We start from the raw sequence: 22,023 nt of genomic DNA, 5'->3' as shown, positions 1-22,023 counted from the left end.
GAAGGCTGAGGGGGGATCTAGTGACCTGTTACAAACTAGTCAGAGGGGACCAGCAGGCATTGGGGGAGTCCCTGTTCCCCCGAGCACTACCAGGAGTGACTAGGAATAACGGTCACAAGCTGGCAGAGGGTAGACTCGGGTGGCTAGGATCTGGAAGCAACTTCCAAGAGAAGTGGTGCTGGCTCCTACCCTGGAGGTCTTTAAGAGGAGGCTGGATGAACACCTTGCTGGGTTCGTTTGACCCCAGTACTCTTTCCTGCCATGGCAGGGGGTCAGACTCGATGATCTGCTCAGGTCCCTTCCGACCCTACAAACTATGAAACTATGATGTGGTATCAGATTTTAGAGCTGTAGGTTAGAGCACCATAACAAACATCTGCACCAGATCCCATCACAACTCACGTTAGGTAGCATTCCACCAGCATCCCATGGGGCTTTGCAGCCCCCTGCACACACCCTCTCACAGAGCGGTGTTCTAGCCTCGGCCAAAGCTCAACTCCTCTGCCCAAGTGCTCCACCAGGTCAGTGAAACTTCTCTCCCCAGACACTTATCCTTTCTCTCCATTTCGCCTTATTGACTCACCATGTAGGAGCAGTCTTGGCAAGGACACTGCTGTCGCCCAATGTCTTGGCTCGGTCTATTTTCCCCATTGGGCTTGCCTCTCCCCACTCTGACTCTTCTGGTTAGCACAGATCCATGCAATCAAAGAAAACTGCTTATTTCTGAATGTCTCTTATTGCGTATTATCATGGGTGCAGGTGAGCAAGTGCTGAATGGACTTCCACTCCAATTTCAGGCTGAAAGAAACTAGGGATGTCTCTGCTCACAGTTATCCTGTCTTAAGAACTGATTCATCTGCACTGATTTCTGGCAATGGGCAAGTTCCCTAATGGAAGAAAAAAATATACTTGAACATGCCCAAAATGTACATCAGCACACCTATGTGTAATAATGTGTAGCATCACTACTTTCCAATTTGTCTAGGGAAACTGAATGCACATGTAAAATGTAGATTGTGAGAACACTTGCACTGCCTGTGCTCAATACAGGATGCAGGACCAGAAACCCATGAGTCCAGCTCACAGACCCATAGTCCTGAAATCTTGGATGCATTCAATAGCCCATAAAGAAGCAGAGAGCGTTCCTCTGTTCTCATGTCTCAAAGCCAGTTTCTAATAATTCTGGTCACTTGAATAATGGTTGAAAGTAATGTGCACTTCATAGAAAGCTGTTTCAATCTGTTACAGAGTTTAAGGTATGCTGCTGGGAGTCCCATAAATACATACATAAGGCAGCTAGCTTTCTTTTGTCAAGCTCCAACATTGTTTATTAGTTAGTGTTTTACAGTTGTCGCTTTTCCTGGCTATATGAACAATAATATCCAATGGCCTTGCTACCCTTAATGTAGTGTTCCTATCTTAGACCCACTCAGAAATAAAATTAAAAAATCCCCAAACCTTCAGGGACATAGGGCATTTGTACGCATGTTTGTGTTGCTGTGTCTGGCGCTTTTGAAAGTGCCCGAGGCTGCAGCGTATGCATTTGTATAAAGGGAAAAATCCACATCAGTGCTGAGAAAATGGTGGCAGTGCGCTTTTGAACTAAAATGCATTGAAGGTTAGCTCATGTGCGGAGCAGATTCAATTAATCAAGTCTACTCCAGTGTGCCAGATCTCTGGTGCCTTAGGGCAGACAAATGGATGTGTATAAATGCCAATAGTGTCTATGATGCTTCCCTCAGGAAACCCCTCACATTTTTCAGTGGAAGGAGAGAAAACTCCTTCCCCAGCTTCCCAATATGCTGCCTTCAAAAGAAGCAGTGATTTTATTTTCCCTTCTGAACCCTGTAGATTCCCTAAAATCTGTACAGAATTTAGGAAGCCAAGAAACAGTGCCACTCTCTTGAAGCCCTAGTGAGTGGAGGCAGTCAGGTGTCCCATTTGCCAGCTCATGCCCCAGAACGGATGACAGGTTCACCAGGTATTTGGTACTGTGTCAATATTCCATTAGTGCATTTTAATTGCCTAATTAGTTGGCAGCCTACATTAACAGCTGGTAGGAGGTCTTGTGTGTCTGCAGGACATGCAGTGGGGCCATGACCTACAGTGCCTGGACAACACATTGTGTACAAAAAAATTCTTCCAAGATTTTCAAAGGCATTGTTTGTTTGTACTCAGGGCAGTTACACTCCCATTGTGTGTTTTTCTGAAGTAGTCCAATAGATAATGCAGGCAACTTGGGGGGGAGGGAGTAAGTTGATCACATAGTCCTTCAGTTGCATACAAGTTGTTGAAATATAGTAATAGTTACATCTGAAATTGGAGTAATTTTCCCTTCATTTCAAGTGGACCAGGATTGGGTTTTTGTGTCTTTGTACTGTATTGTTTAGTCTGTAAAGCACAACTTTGGCCTGCCCTTGTTTTGTCTCCTAGGAATGAATTAGAGAAATTGCCAGAGCTGGGGAAAATCCCATCCCCAGCTGGGTAATCATTAAGAGCAGTTACAAGCATTAAAAAATTCTACAGTTTGGGTGAAGGGGGAAGGAAGACAACAATTTCAGAAGTGAATAAAGCTCATCAGGTGGAACTGCTGAGCTCTATACACCTGTAAAGAAAATAAGAATAACCTGTTATGTGTGCAAGTGTAAATTAGGAAGCTAAATATTGTCTGAAATATTAAAGATTCATAGATTCATAGATGCTAGGGTCGGAAGGGACCTCAACAGATCATTGAGTCTCACCCCCTGCCCTGGGCAGGAAAGAGTGCTGGGGTCAGATGGTCCCAGCCAGATGCCTATCCAGCCTTCTCTTAAAGACCCCCAAGGTAGGGGAGAGCACCACCTCCCTTGGAAGCCTGTTCCAAATTCTATAATAGCACTCTACTTTCTTACTCCATCCAATGGCTTTTGTGGGGGAAAAAATAACAAAATAACACCATTCCGCACACAGAGGCCGTGGCTCTTTTGGAGCAAGTTCTATCACACGTCTCTGCATCCTTCCCACAGGCATCAGGTGTGTACCAGGCCTCCTGGTACCAGCACAGAGGTAGAACCTGCAGTGACTCCTGCAGAACCCGCAGCCACACCTTGCAGGACCTGCAGCTGCTCCTCCCAACACTTTTCCTGATAAGTCAGGCCACAGATGAGGTTGCTGTGTAATCCATGATGGTAAGGTTTGCCCCAGCTCCACACGACCATGATGGGGATTCAGGTCTACAGAGTCCTTGGGTTCTGGGGTGAGGAAGGGATAGCAGGGGGAGCCAAGGCTGCCACAGACCAACCCCTGTGGTCATAACCTTCTCTCAGGCCATTATAGCCAAGAAACCACAATGGGGTTGTGGCTGGGTGGGGGAGCAGGAATGCTGGGGTGTAGGGGGAGGGTGAATCTCCTGCTTTCTCCCCACCCCAACCCTGAATCCTGGAGTCCAGTCGAAGTGCCAGTTCCTCTCCTCCACCCCTGCTCTTGAGTGTGCATGTCCCACTTAATGGGATCATAAATCTGTCTAATTAACATATCCTTTTCTCTCAGGGCTATGTTGTGCTTCATGGCAGATTGGAGCCTAAGCACAGATACTTCAAGCACTTGGACATAAATACCCGCCCCTCCTCACACAGCACTCACAGAAACGCATTGATAGCATTTATTGAGCTCATCAGGCAAAAAGGTAAACAGCAGTTTTGGCAGAAAGCACCCCCAGGTCATGGACAGTAGATACGATGCAGCTATGCCTGACAAACACTGAAGGAACGAGGAAAAAATGTCCCCTTGCCAAACTCCAGCCCCCACCTCCCTCTACCCCTCCTGCCCAGTCCAAGAAAAGAACACATGTGATGAAAGGATTCCCATGTGGGAACTGTTATCTAACCCGCTCAAGCTGCTGCTGCCAGGCCAATTTTTGGGTTCCTCACCTGGACAGGCTGGCAAGCAGTCCAACTGCACATCTACCTCTCCCCCCTGATCTGATCCATGGGTGAAGTCCAATGGGAGCTGGCTGAATCTGATTCTCCTAGTGCAGGTACTCACTGTATCAACCCGTCAGGGCAACCCCCAGCTCCACTCCTGCAATAATGGGCCCATGGTGGCACTGGACCTGCCCCTGCCCTACACCTGCAAGCTAAGCATCTCCTCCCCCTTTTCTGCAGGCTCTCCACTGGTGTGCAGAAGGCAAGCTCATGGTAGATAGCATGGTGGGTCCAGGACAGGCAGCTGAACACCCTTGACTGGTCAATGCTGGGGCCAGGATCAGAAGGGTCAAAAGGGCCAGGGTCCACCACAAGGGATGCCCAGAGCCAGGGGCCTGGGGTTCCGACCAGCCTTGCAGGTAAAGGCTGTGTGGCCAAAAGTCCTGGGGAGGGGGGGCACACCTGAGAGTGCAGGGAGCTAAGCAGCCCAGAATGAGAGCAGAGTAGGCTGCCTGATGGGAACGGATCTAGTTGGGGTCCAGACTAGAGTGTTATGGGGCCTAGTATGGGGCCAGAGACATTAAGAACAGAGGTGCCATCTGCAAGGTATGGGCTGCAGTGTAGCGGAGGTTCAGAGCCGCAGATAGTACTCCCTGAAATTGGGGCAGAAAATGAGCAGCCTCCTGCCTGGGTAATATCTTAATCATTTTCCATCAAGGTGTGGCAGGAGAGAGAGGCAGGCTGTTAGCCCAGAAATAGGAGGGCGGGCCAATTCCTAATCAGCACCGGGAAGGCCCCAGTTACACCTGTCCCCCAAAGCAGTTCCAGGCCAGTCTGGATAACCCCAGTCATAAAGGGGTGCAGTCATGCTCAAAATTAAGAGGAAAGAGTGGCCCATCAGCCTGCCAGGCCAGACAGTCGCTGAGGCAGTTTCTGGTAGCAGAGCTTGGAGGCCCCAGCTCATCCACCCCCCGCAGGGGAATCCACACGCTGCAGTGCTGGGGTTTCAGAGTCAAACCCGCACACTGAGGCATGTGTAGATGGGGGTGCTGCCCAGGACTGCCTACTCTAGTCTTGAGGCACCCTGCATCCCAACCAACCAGGGAGCAAAATTAAGTTTTTTTTCTACACAGGAGACCTTTTACAATCTTTGAATTCTCCTCAGCCTGAAAAAGGGTGTATGTACCTGAAAGCTTGAAAAGAAAGAATTTTTTTGCTACTATCTAGGTGGTCTAATAAAGGAGTGCAATGTTCACTACACTGAAGAATATGGGACAGGTTGTAACATCTGAAGTCCCCTTCACATAGAAGTTGCACTTTTAGTGCAATGCCATGGATAGCTCTGAACATGCACATTTCAGTCATGGACAAATAGTCATGCTCCTTGTGCTTCCAATGATAAGGAACATAAAGCCCCAGAATTTCACAGCCCTTTGCCATTACACACTTCTACACACACCAATGGAGCAGAAGCCAAGAGCAGGCCTTTTTAACTTGTTTCACAGTTTCTGGTACAGCATACATTTTGACAGCTGTTATGCCAAAAACTGGCTTCTGCAACAACCTGCATTGTGGATTCTAGTTATAAAAGCTTGAAAAGGGTTGTTGATTCTTAGAGATTTCTGTATTAATTTGTCCAACCTTCAATTACAACATAGTGGAATTTATTATAAACTTTGGTCATGAATAACATAGGTTCTTGCACTATACTTGTGGAACATTCAATTACAATGATCTTCACATTTTCCTCAATTATTTATACTCTAGGCAGCTGTTACGGCTATGGCTAAAATAGCAGCCAGTCTCTACTGAGAAGTAAAAGTAGCCACAATAAATCTGTATAGATGTTTTTCATTTCAAGGAGTGGTTGTTCCATAGTTCTAAAGAGCACAGAAACTCAGTGAGAAAAACCTCAAACAGATTGGCCAAACAGAATGATTTCAGATTCTGTGATGGAAACCTTGTCAAATCCTTAATTCTTCTATTGTTTACATTAGTCGGTGTAAACAAGCTGAAAACACGGGAAAGAACACATATGTACTAAAACCACACTGTCCCAAGGTAATCTAAATTTAATGTCTGGGAAAAATTCATACATATTTTTAAATTAAATGTCATAACAGATTCTGCATAAAATATGAACGGACAAAGATTTTTATTTAATGACTGTGATTTTAAAAAGTTCTTCTTAATATAGATCTATTACTGCTGACAAATTCAAATATTTTCTGCCTATAGTCTTAGCTTCACTATCTCTGACAGTAAACATATTCTTCCTATACTATATGCTTTCAGTTGTAATGCAGCCTCTTTTGGTGCTGTGGTTGTACACATTAAGTATAAACGAGATAAGAAATAACTTTTTACATAGTAAAACCCATCAGCAAATCAAGAGACAATGAGTGTTTTAAGAATTTCATACAACTGCTAATTTGCAAATTCCTCCTTGCTTTGTCAACATTTATTATATGAAAATATGAAAGGTATTTCCCGGAGTCTTTTGGGAAGGACAGAAGGAATCTTCATTCTTTTTCTTAGCTTTCAAATTCCCCGCTGTACTTCTAACAGCTCTGACAAAGAATCAGATGCACTTCTATTTCCCTGCTTCTGGAAGCAGCATATTCTAAATTAAAAGCACTGTGTTTTACTTCTGTTTATTCTTGTTTAAACATAAAGTATCCCAAAATATTATTACAAATGAAAAATAATAAACCTTCTAAATATGTCCTAATACATTCAAACCCAATCCATTATGTGTTGACTTAAGCAGAATCAGACATAAATCATAAATATTGCACTACAAGTTATAGATCTGCCTTTCCAACATATTGGCGCAAGCATTGCAACAATCACAATGAAATTAATAGTCACATTTTGTAAAGGATTTAGCAAAACACCCATGAATACTACTTACCATTTGAGATCTATTCTTTGGACAGCCATTGATGTCTTCAATCTTTTCATTTGCTGAAAAACAAATGTAAAGAGTAATGCAAAAAAGCTGCAGCAAGGACACTTATACCAGTTATTTCCAGAGCACTTGTTGCTAGCTAAATCAAGTGGCCTAATACTGCGGTTGTCCAATCAAAACAAATGTGTGAAACACTGAGACCCATCAAGAAAGCAGCAAAATTTTTTCTCATGGGTCATTCCTCCAGAGACAGCTGGAGCAAGGTCATTATCATTTCAAAAGGAGACAACTAGATTGCCAACATTTTTTTACGTGACAAATAACTCCTTAAAACCTAGAAACTGCATCACTAGCATGTATGTGTTCATCATGTGTGTGTAGATGGGTGTTCATGTAAGACTGACTTATTTATAAGATACATATAGCATAGATGCATATATTTTAAGGCCAAAAGAAACCACTGTGATCATCTAGTCTGAACAATTACATAGTACAGATCATAGGACTGCTTTGTACTAATTTTTTTATGTTTATATGATTAGATTTTTTTTTACATTTTTTTAAATCTACTTTAAGTTTGTGTTGCAAGGAATAGTTTACTTATATCTGAGGAAGAGGAAAAGGAGAGGGAGGAAGTATTCTGTCTTCAAGTTTCTTGTTCCCCCTGTCTTAATATGTAAACATCATGTCTCTAAGATTTTTTCAAGCATCAGGCAAAACCCAAACAATATGCAGCATCATTAAATATGGTGCATGATATAACTGTGATGCATCCAAAGTAACTCCAAAAAACCAAAAAAATACAAAACTTTATGTATTATCTAAGTATTAAAATGAGTAAGCCTCCTATAAGGGAGAACAGATTAAAAATCAGTGATAACTATCAGCAGACATATATACAGCAGATCATTTTCTTTAAATTAAGACAATGAAGTAGCATATTTATTATCTTTTAAATAATTCACAGAACAAATTTGCTATTCTTAAATAACACTTTTTCTTAGATACCTTGGTGCCAGTTCATTTTCTAATTCTGAAAAAAACTAATTCCTAATTTAAGGTTCTTTTCTTTTTGAGAAGTGCATCTTGTGTTGATGTGAAGGTGCAATCTGAGTGAGTCTACATGAGATGCTAACTGTGCAGTAGCCTACTTGTACCATGCAGCAGCATGCAAGGCAAAGCCTGTGCTAATACATTACTGTGCAGTAGTATTAGCCTATTGTACAGTTAGTGTCATTAAAAAGCCATGTGCCAGTGCTACTGCGCAGTAGCGCCAGTTATTGCACATTGATTTAGTACTTGGTTATCCAAATATTAAACGTAATGTGCCATAACTATGGCACATTAATGAACATGCAGATGAGGCCTCTGAGTCAATATTTGTCACAAAGTTTGCATTATTGCAAAGACAAGTGCAAAGCCCTGCAATTGAGGCAGAATAACCACCATGTGGTTCCTGGCTGCAGCACCGGGCCGCAAGACTCAACAGGAGTTGGCCTGGCCCCCAGGATTCTTGGCTGGCTCTGTACAGTGCCGGCTGGGCCAGTTCAGCTCCTGCTGTATCCTGCAGTCTTGGCTGTGCAGCTGGGACGTGGCGCCTGAGCAGAGAGGGGTGGTGGGCAGGGAACTGGCATGAGAACAGCAGAGAGGAGAGAAAAGTGGAGGCAAGTGGGAGCATGGGGCCCACACTAGTGCTCCAGGTCCAGGAGCGGCAGGAGCGCATAGCCTGGGCTTGGAGGAGCACTGGCAGGGGCTCTGCCTGCCATGGGGAGTGGGCCTCCCACTCCACACATACCACAGCCCTCCCCAGCCACCCTCCCCCCACGCACTCACAGCCCCCAAAAACTCCATACCCATATGCTCCCCTGCCATGAATACACCCCCGAGACCACCATGCCTATCCACCTCCACCCCACACATACACCCTGTCCCACACCCCACATAACCACACACCTACAAACCTATGCCCACCCACCCATACCCCCCACCAATATACAAGAGTAAGACTTCCTTTTAAGCTATTATAGTACCACCTCTACATACTCTTTACAAACACATGTAAATCAGGACAAAAATATTTTTTAAAATGAAATGAATGAATATTTCAGTGTTTGATTTTTAGAATATAATTCGGTACTTTTCTGGTTCCGAGATGGCAAAGCCTGTTGCTGAAAGGAGGATTTCTCGGGGTCAAGGGGGGGGACTTCTGCTGGCAAAGGTCAAGAGTTAGGGGGTGAGACTTTTGGTCCCAAGATGGTGACCGCAGGGCAGGGCACCTGTGAAGGGGCGAGGCTACCCTTGCAGCCCTCGATGGCTTGCCAAAACTTAGTAAGCAGCCCTCTATCCAAAATAATTACCTGACCCTGCTCTAGGAACTATCCTTTGGGATACTAACTGAATACACTCCAAGACTTTTTCAGAGTCACTGCTTCCCAAAATAAAACTCACTTCACCAACCAAACATGATCACTCTGTAAGTCACCTGTCCTCTTCATTGTTTACCAAATCCTTCATTGTGTGTCATGTGAACACTTTAATCAGTAATGAGTCTATGGCTTTTATCCTTCTAGATCAAACAAAGTAGTATAGACCTAATTCCTGTGAGAGCCCACTGGAAATATTGGATGTTGAAGGATGATTCCCTAGCTGCAGATTTATTTGGAGAGGTATTATTTAGTCAGCTTAAAATCAATTTAATCTGTAGTATGTTGATTTATATGATTTTAAATAAAAATGTTATGTGATAAGTCAAATGCCTTAAAGAACTCTGTTATATCAACATTACATTTATCAACCAAACTTGTATCTCATCAAAGAAACTTATATCAAGTTAGACAAGATTTATTTTCTATAAAACCGTGTTGATTGACAATAACTACATTATCCTCCTTTAATTCTTAATTAATCAAGATCCATATTAGTTGTTCTCCTGTTGTGCTGGGATCAATGTCAAGCTGACATGCCTATAATTAGCAGGGTTATCCAAAAACTGGCACATTAGATTTCTCTCATTTCTCTAAAACTGCCCAAGTGCTCTAAGAGATATTGAAAAACAGCAGTAATAGTCCATGGAACTCTTGAGCCTGGCTGTTTTAAACTTCTGTACTCGAATTATCTACACTGGCTGATTTAAAAATGTCTAACTTTACGAGTTGTCATTTTATGTCTTCTTGAGTTCATACTGTAATGGAAAGTATTTCATTGTCTGATATGAATACATCATTTTTTCTCAAATACAGAACAGAAATACTTATTAACATTTCTTCACATTTCTAGTCTCATGACAACAGGTGTGAAGAATTCAGATCACCCTCAGTCAACCCATTCTGATCACTCAGGTTGGGGAGTCAGAGGTATCCAGAGATGGTTTGCCACATCATGCTCTTATATACGGCCTCTCTGAAACACCGTATGCCTCATTCCTCTTTTAAATACTCTATACCTCCATCATAAGCCCATAAAACTATAGTTCATAGTTGAAAATAAGCATGGACCAAATTAACAATTCTTTTCCATGATAGTTTTTTTTCCTTTCCCTCTCCATGCTACCATGGTGGTCCTTGTCTACTTCTAGGCCTCAGCTGCTATAATGTTATTTATACAAAATAGCTCAGAATTTCCAGCCTTTCATATTTGCCATGAAAGGGGGAAGACTGTAGCCTGCTTCAGTGCCTTATATCTGAGGCTTCCTAGGCGATGGCTCCTACTATGTTTTCCAGGTTGCCTACTCAGTAGCCAAGTTTTATAGTGTTCCACGTGTCTTATGCAGATCTAAAAATGAATACTTTATTTCACATATTTACTGCACATGGCTACATAAGTCAGTCCTGGTGATAATGTATGTTCAATGAGGCTGAGAGGAAGCATACTGGGTATTTCAGAGTGCTCAGCCACTACAGCCATGGAGTGCTCAGTCATACCACCAAGAAGAAAGGGGACTGAAGGCAACAGATGGAATGCAGAAGAATGTTCTGTGCTGGCCATAAAGGGAAAGCAGGTGGGTTGCGGGGGTGCAATACTGAGTCCATCATTATGAGTAGTGAGTAGGGACCTACCTTAATACAATTGCACGGATTTCAAAGAAATCATGAAATTGGATGATTGCCACAAAATCTGTGGGGGGAGGGAAAAACACTTAGTAAAATAAAGTACTGGCTCCCAAGTGGAAGCCAGTAGTCCTCCCAGCCATGCAGCCTGGCATGAACGTTGCTGCTGGTATGAAAGCAAGCAGGCAAGATGTTTGCCACTCCTCAGCAGTGACGGGTGGGGCTGCATAATGGACAGCCCTCTTAGTCTATCAGCAGCAAGAGGTGAGGCCATACAACAGACAGCCCTCTCCCTGCAGATTTCATGGAGATCACCCAGTTTCACAATTTCGGTGAAATCTGCACAATCGCGATTTGGGTAGGTCCCTACTCATAATGATGGCCTCAATATTCCATCCTCCACCTACCTGCTTTCCCTCCATGTGTTGGGTTATAGATGACCAGCACAGTGGGGTGGGGCAGGGGGAGGTCGCCCTCAGCCAATCAGGGGCATGGGGGCTCCACCGTGATAGGGTCTCAAAGATGGCAGCCAGCCCCATGATCTGCCTGTGAAATTGGCTAGCTGGTTCCTCGAATTCAATAGACCCATAATTAGGAGCATCCATTATCTTTAAAACCCTGCACAAGAAGCACATCCCCAAGTATGCATCCTGGTTTGGGAAGTATGATTTCTTTTTCTCCCCATGAAACTTCATCTTAAAACCAGAGTAATCTGAGTGTATGCAGATGAAATGAATGTCACCCTGAGCTTTCTAAGTGTCTGCAGATTTTTGATGTACAAACTGAAGGGGTTTGATGGCCTTTTTCTTTTCCTTTTCGTAAGCTGGATATAGCAAATCAGCTTACACTGTAACAAAAGTTATATGAACAGATACTGTTCTCTTTTTCAAAGGCAGGATATGAATCAAAGGAAAGAGAAGAGAAATTAATAGAATCTTTAGACTTTATTTCTGCTGTGGTGGATTCATTACATTATTGTGAGATGCATCATTAAAGACAAAAATATAAGATAGCATGAGGGCCAAAGAGTCTCTGTTATCAGTTATAAAGTATTCCTTAAATCTGTCAGTCAGGCAGCTGTCAGTGCCCCAATTATATAAATAGGTACGCATACCCCGAAAAAGGCTTCAACAAATGTTGTTCCATAGAACATGAAAAATTATGTCAGGAATGAAACTGAAATGGATCAGATAGAACAGAATTGGTTTGGATTTATAAAACTCCTTATACAAAAGACAACTCAGTTCACAGTACAGTAATGAATTAGGTTTTTTGTTGCAAACATGACAGCTCACAAGCATCTCAGACCCACTGCTGGACCACAGAAAATGTTTTCTTGAGTAAAGGAATGTTGGCCAGCATACTTTATAAAGTGTTGTTAATTTTCACCTGCAAATTCATCCAGAAAAAGAATTCTATGTTTAAGGTCTCACCCAAAGAATGATCAAACATATCCTATTTATTCTTGAGCCAAATGCTGTAATGGAACCTAAATTCATAATCTGATGGCTCAAACTTAACACTTGCCTACACTTGAATGTTGTTCTAAAATAAGGGTTTGTACAAATTTAAATGTGAAATACTATTCCTGAAGAATTCCATATATAGACATTCTTGTTCTGGACTAAAAGTGTTTGCTCCTGATTTAGCATAAACCATTTCCCCATGTAAATTCCTGAATGGCTATTCTTGAATAAACCCATATGTAGAAAAGCCCTTAGTGAGCTATGGTGTAACATGAGGGATCAGTCAAGTGACACCAAAGACAGCAGTTTGGCAACATAGATAACTACTGGACATTATTTGTGGATATTACTATGTTTGGAACATAGCTCTGTGATCACTTTTAACCATGAATATTGTGACATGAGAAACACTGTGCTATAAAATAAATTATCTTCAATTAAAGTGAGGTCCTGAAACTTGTCCTGTTAAAATCAGTGGAAAGTCCCATTTACTTCAACTACAGAATTGTCTGCTCTATTAATGTCAGTAAAAACTACAATCACAAGAAATACTAAACGTTTTATCACTAGGTCAGCTTTTATGATTATTGTTGTAGGCATGAATCTTGAACATTTAGACTTCATTCACTTTATATTTGCAAAAAAGTATGCCTGAAACAACATTTTACAGTATATCTGTTTTTGCTCAATGTGCAAACTACCTGTGGCAATCCAGCTTTTAAATCTGTGTTCTCAGATCAGTACAGTCTTGAAATACGTATTCCATCTGATCAGAGTATCAGAACCATTAGCTGGCTACGTGAAATTAGATGTAATAGCTACTTAGTATCTGTTCCCTATCTCAAACAAAATAATATTTGAAGACCACAGCTCATCAATACCAAAATTCAGGGAACATTCCAGGTATCAGTGGACACTGACATTAGGATTGGTTTATGATTAAAGTTAGTAAAATTAAAGGCTTGACAGACACCCAACTGACAATTTGACATGCTATATTACAAGTAGTTTTAATTCTTAAATTGTTTATGTAGCTGTAATGATATATATTTCTATCCTCAATGGGACATTTGTATGTATAAGGTTTTAGATATTTGTAGAATTTCTCCATTTTTGTAAATTTGGATGACAAGTTATAATAAAAGGTGAGTGAAAATGCTACTTTCTTATAAAATCCAAAACAAGATTGTCCTTTCATTGTTTTATTCATCCTGCTGGACCTCGTGAACCTCTGTAACAATTCACATTGATAGCATTGATCTCACACCTCATTTCAAAAGGTCATTACATAAATTAGATGGGATCCTGCCAATACACACTGTTCACAACTTGATCCATGTGAACAGTCTCACTGACTTGAATGCAAATAGCTCACGTGAGTCAAGTTACTCACCTGCATATGTTTTTGCAAAACTGAGGTGTGGAGTTGATCTTCTATTGGACTTGACCCTGCAAAGTGTTGATCCTCCCTCAAAAGCTAACAAGGACAACAGACATTCTCTAAAAACTGTGTGACGCACGGCTGTCCAAAATTTAATGGGAACTGGGCATTCAAATTTATAATGTACCTTTGAAAATCTCAGCCTGTGTGTTAGTCTAACTGAAACCAAAATCTCTTTAATGTACCAACATATTCAGAAAGCATTTCTCAACGACTGATTTTCATTTTAAATGCCCCTCTATATCACTACAGTCCAGGCATTTGCAAGTTCTTTAAACGCAATTATGCTTTTTTGCTTCCTTATGATACATAATGAAGGCTCTAAAGACTGCATTTTTATAATAAAAGATACAATTTGTTTATTTTCCCCTTAGAAATGTCAGAAATATGTAGCTTGTTTTTTCATTTGTTTTGTTGGAGGTTATTTTCATAGATCTCAGATGTGGATCCTGAGCTTTTTTAGCCACTACCTGAAGCAAGTATGGATGCTAAAAACTGAAGAGTAATATATTTTCTCAGCTGTGTTATTTGGGCATTTGAACTAAATCAATGGTAACAAAAAGAACAGTGTATTTTAAACAGCCAAATAAAAATCATACCGTCTTTTAATTAATTAAGCTTAATTATAGAGCATCTCTGATAGCATAATTCTATCAGTTTTCTAACAAACTTTGGAACCTTCTAGGAAAAAACAAAGGACAGACAAAAAATTAAATTTCTCATAAAAAGAGGAAGAACAAACTAATTTTGGAGAAAACAAAAGTCTTTAAAAATGCTTCTTTATTCTTCAGAAAAAAATATGCAAACCTGTTTTTCCTTTGCAAATCACCTTTAGCACTGACATACCAACTTCAAAGGTTTTTCAGTACAAAACTGAAGTGAACACAAGGAATTTTCATCACCAACTTCACCTAAATAAATTCTTTTTAACTTGGGATAATCACTAGATACCCAATCAACCTCCATAAAAGGAAAAATATCTTTGTGAAAAAAAGTGCTTACTCCTACCTACCATCAGAGAGCACAGCATGCAGAAGGGAAAAGGCACCTAGCAATACCATTACAAAGCTCCATTGTGCTAATCCTTATTTATAAGAACAGGTCTTGATTTTGTAGCTGCAGTTAAAGCCACTTCCATGTGTGGAAGTTACCACGTCTGAGTTGACAATGAGATGCAGTTTGCCTAAGGCCAAAAGATAGTAGACGCAAATGAATATTTTTCTTTCACTGCCAATTTGGGGGATTAAAATGTGTGTCTTTAAACATGGATTTTTTTTTTATTTGGAAAAGGATTCCATGAAAAAAAACCCTTCACCTCATTTTAGCCTTTCACAGCTGTGTCTTAGACCAGTAAAACCAAACACTGCAACAGCTGCAGTGAGAAAAGGTAGGCAAATGAAAAATGGAATAAAATCAGACATTTTGGGAAACAATAACTATGAAATACTTTTAGAAGAGTTAGCTGTTCTGACTTATTCAACTATTTGGCATAGGTAGGTTATCATGTGTTTAGGGTGCTATTTTTATATGCATGTGGTTACACAGGGAATTTGCATAACATTGCTAAACACAAATGTATATATAAATGTACATCCATGTATGTATATGGACAGACAGATTTACTAAAGCCCAAAAGGCAATTAGGCACTCAATATCTTTTAAAAGTCAATGTGGATAAATAGCCAAGACCCCTTTAGACCTATGAAATTTCCTCATTTAATGTAGACAAGTACATAGATATTGGGTGGCGTATTGGTTATTCAGCGTGAATGGACCAGATCCTCATGTGGTGCAAGTTCATTCTCTCTATTGGAGTCAATGGAGTTATGCTTAGTTATGTCAGCCGACTATCTGGTTCATAAATTCCTAACCTTAACTCAGAGTCCTAACTCCTGTGCGCTGAATATCTAATGGATATAAATATGCAAGTCTGATGTCTTCTTATTTCAGTGATGTCTTAATTTGCATCTCAAGTCTGTCACACTTTCTGTCAATAGCAACAGTTACTCTAATTCCTCTTAGAACAGGTCCCCAAGTACAGGAGCATATGCATGTAGAGGCACAAATAGCAGTGGCACAAATTTTTACCCCATTGCATGCTCTGCACATGCACTTCACAGCACACAGCAAATTGTCCTGGGTAGGGAAGGCCTAGGCTAGCACCTGTGCTGTCCCCAGCAGTATTACCTGGTGTCCTGATGCAGCAGGGGCACAGGTCTGGCAACACAGAGCCTGGCCAGCAGCCAAAGCATTGCTTTCGACTGCCAGCCGTCCATTTGTTTCAGGGCATGATACTGATGAATGCTTTGCACTGCTTTTTTCCCTGCAATTTTTTTTTTTTTTTTTTTGCTACCTGGATTTCCAGATAGCAAATTTTGATAGGGCTCACATTTCTCCAGTAGGGTTCACGTTTTCACGTTCCCTGCATGTGGTTTGGAGTACCACAAACCACGTGCCCCTGCACCTGGGGATGCTCTCTTAATGGACTTCCAGTTTCTGTTGGTCAGCACTGCTCCATCTATGTGTTTTGTGGCATCCCAAACACCAGATAGATGAGTCTGTAACAGAACTAATGAAGAATCCAGACCCAAGTCAACAGGGAGAGAATATGGAGCCTTATATAGGGCTCAGTCTTGCAAGCTGCTGAGGATACCCAGCATTTCGAAGGATCAAGCCTATAACCTTTGGGCTCTTGGATTGATAAATAAGCCTGATCATTTCATAGATTTCATAGACATTAAGGCTGGAAGGGACCTCAGGAAATCAGCAAGTCCAGCCCAAGGGCAGAAAGTCAGCTAAGGTCAAAGGATCCCAGCAAGATAAGCATCCAAACATCATGAAAGTTTTCATTTTTCCTCCACATAAATATTTTCTCCCCTTTTCCTAACTGCACAGAGATTTTTTCAGATCTAACTGGAGGTGGCAGGTTCAATATAGCAAACCATTCTTGTGGTGAATTATTTCCAGACCAGTCCAAATAAGGGAACGGTAGTAGAGATAATGAAAAGGCAGGCAAGGCTACAAACAGCATAACAGAAAAAAGCTCATCATCTGCCTTTTCCCTTCAGCTGTCTTGGGTGATACTGCTATGTCAGGAGATCTTATCAAGAGCATCAAATACTTTTCCACAATCCCTTAACAACAGGCTTTATCAAATTAATTATCAAAACCTCTAGGGAGAATTATCATCTTAATTCCATGCGGTTCAATTTCTTTTTTCCCATGTTTATGGGAGAGATAAACAAGCAGGGGTTCTGACTGAGTGGGTGTGTACATGGTACAAAAAAAAGAAACTCACCTACAACCTGGATGATTTCAGCCAGTAAGACTCCATCAGTCACATCTTGCTGCAGGTCCTTTATCAAGCGTTTATGGCCAGATTTTGCTAGATAGTGATTAGCCCAATCTGTATAAATCTATGAAAAAGGAAAAAACATAAAGACTAAATTCTATGCACTTGATAAAACCTAAAAATCAGAATCTTGTCTCTGACTCCATTTAAAACTTTCTCTCCGATTTTCAGACCTTGAACAGAAGATGCCTGCTTTCCAAGCTGTTTGAAATAAGCCAAACATTAAAATTCAGGGCATTGTGCAGATCACGTATTCAGCTTACTATAGTATGGCTTTTTTCTATTGAGAAATCTGACATCAGAGCTTCGGGAAAACCAAAGCAAGCTTCTAAACATGCTACAGCTTGAATGGAGCATCAGACATGGAACTAAATGGTCTGCAGCAGTGACAACTTTGCAGATCGATTTCTTTCTTTACCTAAGTATTTTGTGTTTTCTTTCTACCATTTTTCTCCTCGGTAGGAATCCCTTTTAAAGGCTATTTCTAAGGAATATCAGTCATAGAGTGGCTTGATTTTCAACATAGGCTCATAGGGCAGTTCTTCTTAGATGCAAAGACAGCTTAATGTATGAGTTCTATCCATTCTAATACATTCCCAGCCTCTACTAGATCCATTAAACTGATGTTAAAATTCCTTACAGATGTCTAATTATAGTGACTTACCATAAAATAAAACAACACCTCAAAACATAGCAAACAAATATAAATAAAGCAGTTAAATCAAGAGGTTTTAAAGATATGTATATCTTTTTCAAGGGCCAAGTCCTCCTTCCCACACACTGTACCAACTATAACAATAGTAAATACAGTGTCCATAGACAATAAAATAAAGTAGCCTATGATTATTTTTCAGTTATTTGGAGGTGGAGGATTCCAGACACTAACAGAACCAACTCCTATAGCATATAAAGAGGAGTAGCCATTTGTTAATATAAGAACCCTGAAAAATGGAATGAAATGTTGCTATCTCCTAAAAAATGCTGAGAGTTTGGGACTAAAAGTAAATGAAGTTATGAATTCAAAAAGACCATAGTCAAGAAAAACATTAAGAAAAGTGAAACCTGAAAATGGATAACAAGAGGAACAAAACCACAGAGCTGTAAGCTACTCCATGTGCCTGCCCACAAAAAAACAAGTGACTTACAGGGCAGATGAGCACTGTATGCCTGGAAGACCAGCCAGACCTATGTCATAGCATGGTTGGGGTCCACATGTAACACTGAACCAGTGCACTGTGAACCAGTTCAAAAGGGTACCTGTTATTCCAGATGCCCTTTTAAACCATTCCAGGTAGCTTTAAACCAGTCTAACAGGCTTGTATATCTGTCTGTTTCAGGTTTAAACTGTGTTTAAATAGGGCTATTAGATGTGCCCATATCCTAAAAATGCTTAACAAAGACAGCTTTTAGAGAAATCTGCTGAGCTTGATTCTCCTCATTTAGAACTATTTTAAACAAATACACATGAAAATCAAGACCACTGAACTATTTTTGGAAACTTGTAGGTTTGTGATGTTGATTTCAACCTGACTAAAATTAAAGTTAATCAAAGACACAGTAAATAGATCATTATCAACTTAGCAGATAGGGTACTCTACATCCAAAACTGGTAGAATTACAGTCAGGTAGTCTGGGATCTATATTAATGGGGCAGTTTGGTTACTCATTTATCTTCAAGGTAAATGTAGATATTAATTCAACTTTGATTTCAGAATCCTCCCAAACAAATCACAATGTTCACCTACATTACTATGAATTAAGTTGTTTCTTCTAATCACACTGTGCTAATGACTGTCATTAGTAACTCAGGTAAAACACATTCATTGGGCTATGCCAGTGTCAACTATTAGTACACTAAACAGGCCCAGAAGGGAGACCACTATACTATCTGCTCTTGTTCCAAACAAGAAAGTATGACAGACATTTTTCATATCAGTTTTGTGAAAAAAAAAATTTAATTAAAAAATCTGTAGAGGCTTATTTCTATATCAGGATCAGTTCCTTGCTTACAAGAACAGAACTCAAAACACATTTTGAGCCAGATTCTTCCCTGTATCCTATGCTTAACAGGTACTCCAGTAGTGCATACAAGCTCAAGAGAGCATGCAGACTATGCTTTCTAGGTCTTCTGGAAAATTAGGGTTGAAAGGGACCTCACGGATACAGTATTCCAGATGTGGCCTCACCAGTGCTGAATAAAGGAAAATAATCATTTCCCTTGATCTGCTAGCAAAGCTCCTACTAACGCAGCCCAGTATGCTGTTAGCTTTCTTCATAATTAGGGTACACTGTTGGCTCATTGTCCACTGTAACCCTCAGGTCCTTTTCTGCAGAGCTGGGCTTAACCAGTCAGCCCCCAGTTTGTTCTAGTGCATGGGATTGTTTCATTCTAAGCGCAGGTCTTTGCACTTGTCCTTACTGAACATCATGAGATGGCAGAATTGAGGCCTTTACAGACAATGGGCTGCATTCTAATTTTCTATGAATAGAAATAAAGGTCACTAAGTAAATAAAGGAATTATATATAGGTATAAAATCAGAATAAGTGAGAAGAGAATCAGAAGTACCCTCCTCTTCAAGAACCAAAAGCCAACTCCTAAACCCACCAAGTAAGTACCAGTATTCTTTCTTCCCTCCTTGAGAGAGAACACTGGACAGAGACAGAGAGAGGGAGAGAAAGAGAGAAGAAAATCTGTGCTTTCCTTTCCCCCACTACAACTAGCAACTGGCTGTTAATTAAAAAAGGGTAAGGTAGAGATGGCAGGGCATGAAAGACTTCTTTCTTAGTAAACATCTTAGTAAGTGTATTTAGACTCATTAATATTTTTCTCTTTGTATTTTATTTTTATGTAACACGATCTGGAAAACAATGTTGACAATTGTGCTGACCATAACACTGAAGTGCTGAATAACATTTTATGGTTTTCCCTCATTTGTCCTCCACTTCCACCTTTACATTTCAGATTAAACGGGATATGCATTTACTATTAAGCTAGTGGTATTGTGCATTTTAAAAACAAAACAGGCTGAAACATCTCAGTGGAAAACATCTCAGTGAAACAAATGCTGACTACATATGAGTAACTGATTTCCATTGTCAGGAAAAAAGCCCTCACATAACAGAAGAAGTTCTTTAGATCCTTAGGCAGGAAAACATTTTTATGACAGAAAAATATGGTTCTAAATGTGCAAGAATGTTAAAGAAGTAGGACTAGGCAATTCCAACATGGATCAAAGGGGGCAAGAGTGTTCAAAAGCCCCCATGGCTCAGCAAAAGCATCCAGGAACATCTCACAGCTAACAAAGAGGAGCACACCCAATGGAAGGGAGGGGCCATCACCAGGGAGGACTATACCTCCATTGCTCAGGATTGTAGGGGGCGCTGTTAGGAAGGCCAAGGCGGAGATGGAACTGGGACTAGCGACCTGGATCAAGGATAACAAGACATCTTTTTTTAAATACATAGGGAGCAAAAAGAAGGTTCTGGGTAACGTGGGCCCGCTGCAGGACATGTGAGGAAATCTGGTGGTCTCACCAAACAAAGCTAACCTATTTAACAATTTCTTTGCCTCCATTTTTCTGAGCAGGGACCAAGTCATCCCCACCACCGGGATTCCCTATGGTCCCAGGGGAGGCGCAGCCAGGCCCAGGGTCAGAGAGGACCTAGTCAGGGAACTTCTGGTGGGACTGGATGTGTTCAGATTGGCAGGTCCTGACAATCTCCACCCCAGAGTGCTGAGGGAATTAGCAGAGGTCATTGCGGGACCCCTGGCACAGCTTTACGGGCACTCATGGTGCTCTGGCAAGGTGCCAGAGGACTGGAAAAGGGCCAATGTGGTCCCCATTTTCAAAAAAGGGAGGAAGGAGGACCCAGGAAACTATAGGCCAGTTAGTCTTACCTCAATCCTGGGGAAGCTCTTTGAGAAAATTATCCAGGTGCACATCTGCGAGGGGCAAGCAGGAGAGTGTATGCTTAGGGGCAACCAACACAGGTTCATTAGAGGCAGGTCCTGTCAGACCAACCTGGTGGCCTTCTATGACCAGGTCACAAAATCCTTGGATGCAGGTGTCACGGTGGACATAGTGTTTCTGGACTTTAGGAAGGCCTTCAACACTGTCTCTCACCCCTTTCTCGTTAAAAAATTAGGAGATTGTGGTGTCAATGCCTACACAGTCAGATAGGTCACCAATTGGCTGGAGGGCTGCACCCAGAGTGTGGTGGTGGACGGGTCATTTTCGACCTGGAGGGATGTGGGCAGTGGGGTCCCCCAGAGCTTGTTCCTTGGACCCACACTGTTCAACATCTTCATCAGTGAGTTGGAAGAGGGGGTGAAAAGCACCTTGTTCAAATTCACAGATGACACTAAGATGTGGGGAGAAGTGGGCATGCTAGAAGGGAGGGACAGGCTGCAATTGGATCTGGACAGGTTACAGGGGTGGGCGGATGAGAATAAGATGGGATTTGATACTGACCAGTGCAGGGTACTGTACCTAGGGAGAAAGAACCAGTAGCATACCTAAAGGCTGGGGAGCTCTCTTCTCGTCAGGACAGAGGCAGAAAAGGATCTTGGAGTCACTATAGACTCCAAGATGAACATGGGCCATTAATGTGGGGACACAGTCAGGAAGGCTAACCTCGTCATGTATCCACAGATGCATCAGGAGCAGGCCTAAGGAGGTGATCCTCCCCTCTATATGACATTAGTCAGGCCGCAGATGAGGTATTGTGTCCAGTTCTGGGTGCCGCACTTCAGAAGGGATGTGGACAGCATCGAGAGGGTCCAGAGGAGGGCCACTCGCATGATCAGGGGGCAGCAGGCAGGCCCTATGAGGAGAGGCTACAAGACCTGAACCTGTTCAGCCTCCACAAGAGAAAGCTGAGAGGGGATCTCGTGGCCATCTACA

At 41.6% G+C, this 22,023-nt stretch overlaps 1 protein-coding gene across 3 annotated transcripts in view; it reads right to left on the bottom strand.

The window, feature by feature from the left end:
* The window catches only part of NAV2 (neuron navigator 2), a 501,690-nt gene that overhangs the window by 328,161 nt on the left and 151,506 nt on the right, over nucleotides 1–22,023 (bottom strand). For all 3 annotated transcript variants that reach the window (XM_019519466.1, XM_019519468.1, XM_019519467.1), the window contains exons 2-3: nucleotides 17,065–17,182; nucleotides 6,817–6,869 (exon numbers count right to left, since the gene is read on the bottom strand). In XM_019519466.1, coding sequence (XP_019375011.1) covers nucleotides 6,817–6,869; nucleotides 17,065–17,182 — 171 coding nt within the window. The remainder of the gene's footprint in view (nucleotides 1–6,816; nucleotides 6,870–17,064; nucleotides 17,183–22,023) is intronic.

This window comes from Gavialis gangeticus, unplaced genomic scaffold (assembly GCF_001723915.1).
Source record: "Gavialis gangeticus isolate Ggan-Ray unplaced genomic scaffold, GavGan_comp1, whole genome shotgun sequence".
Taxonomy (NCBI): Eukaryota; Metazoa; Chordata; order Crocodylia; family Gavialidae; genus Gavialis; species Gavialis gangeticus.
The sequence above is the reverse complement of the archived record's forward strand: the minus strand, read 5'-3'. Positions and strand labels throughout refer to the sequence as shown.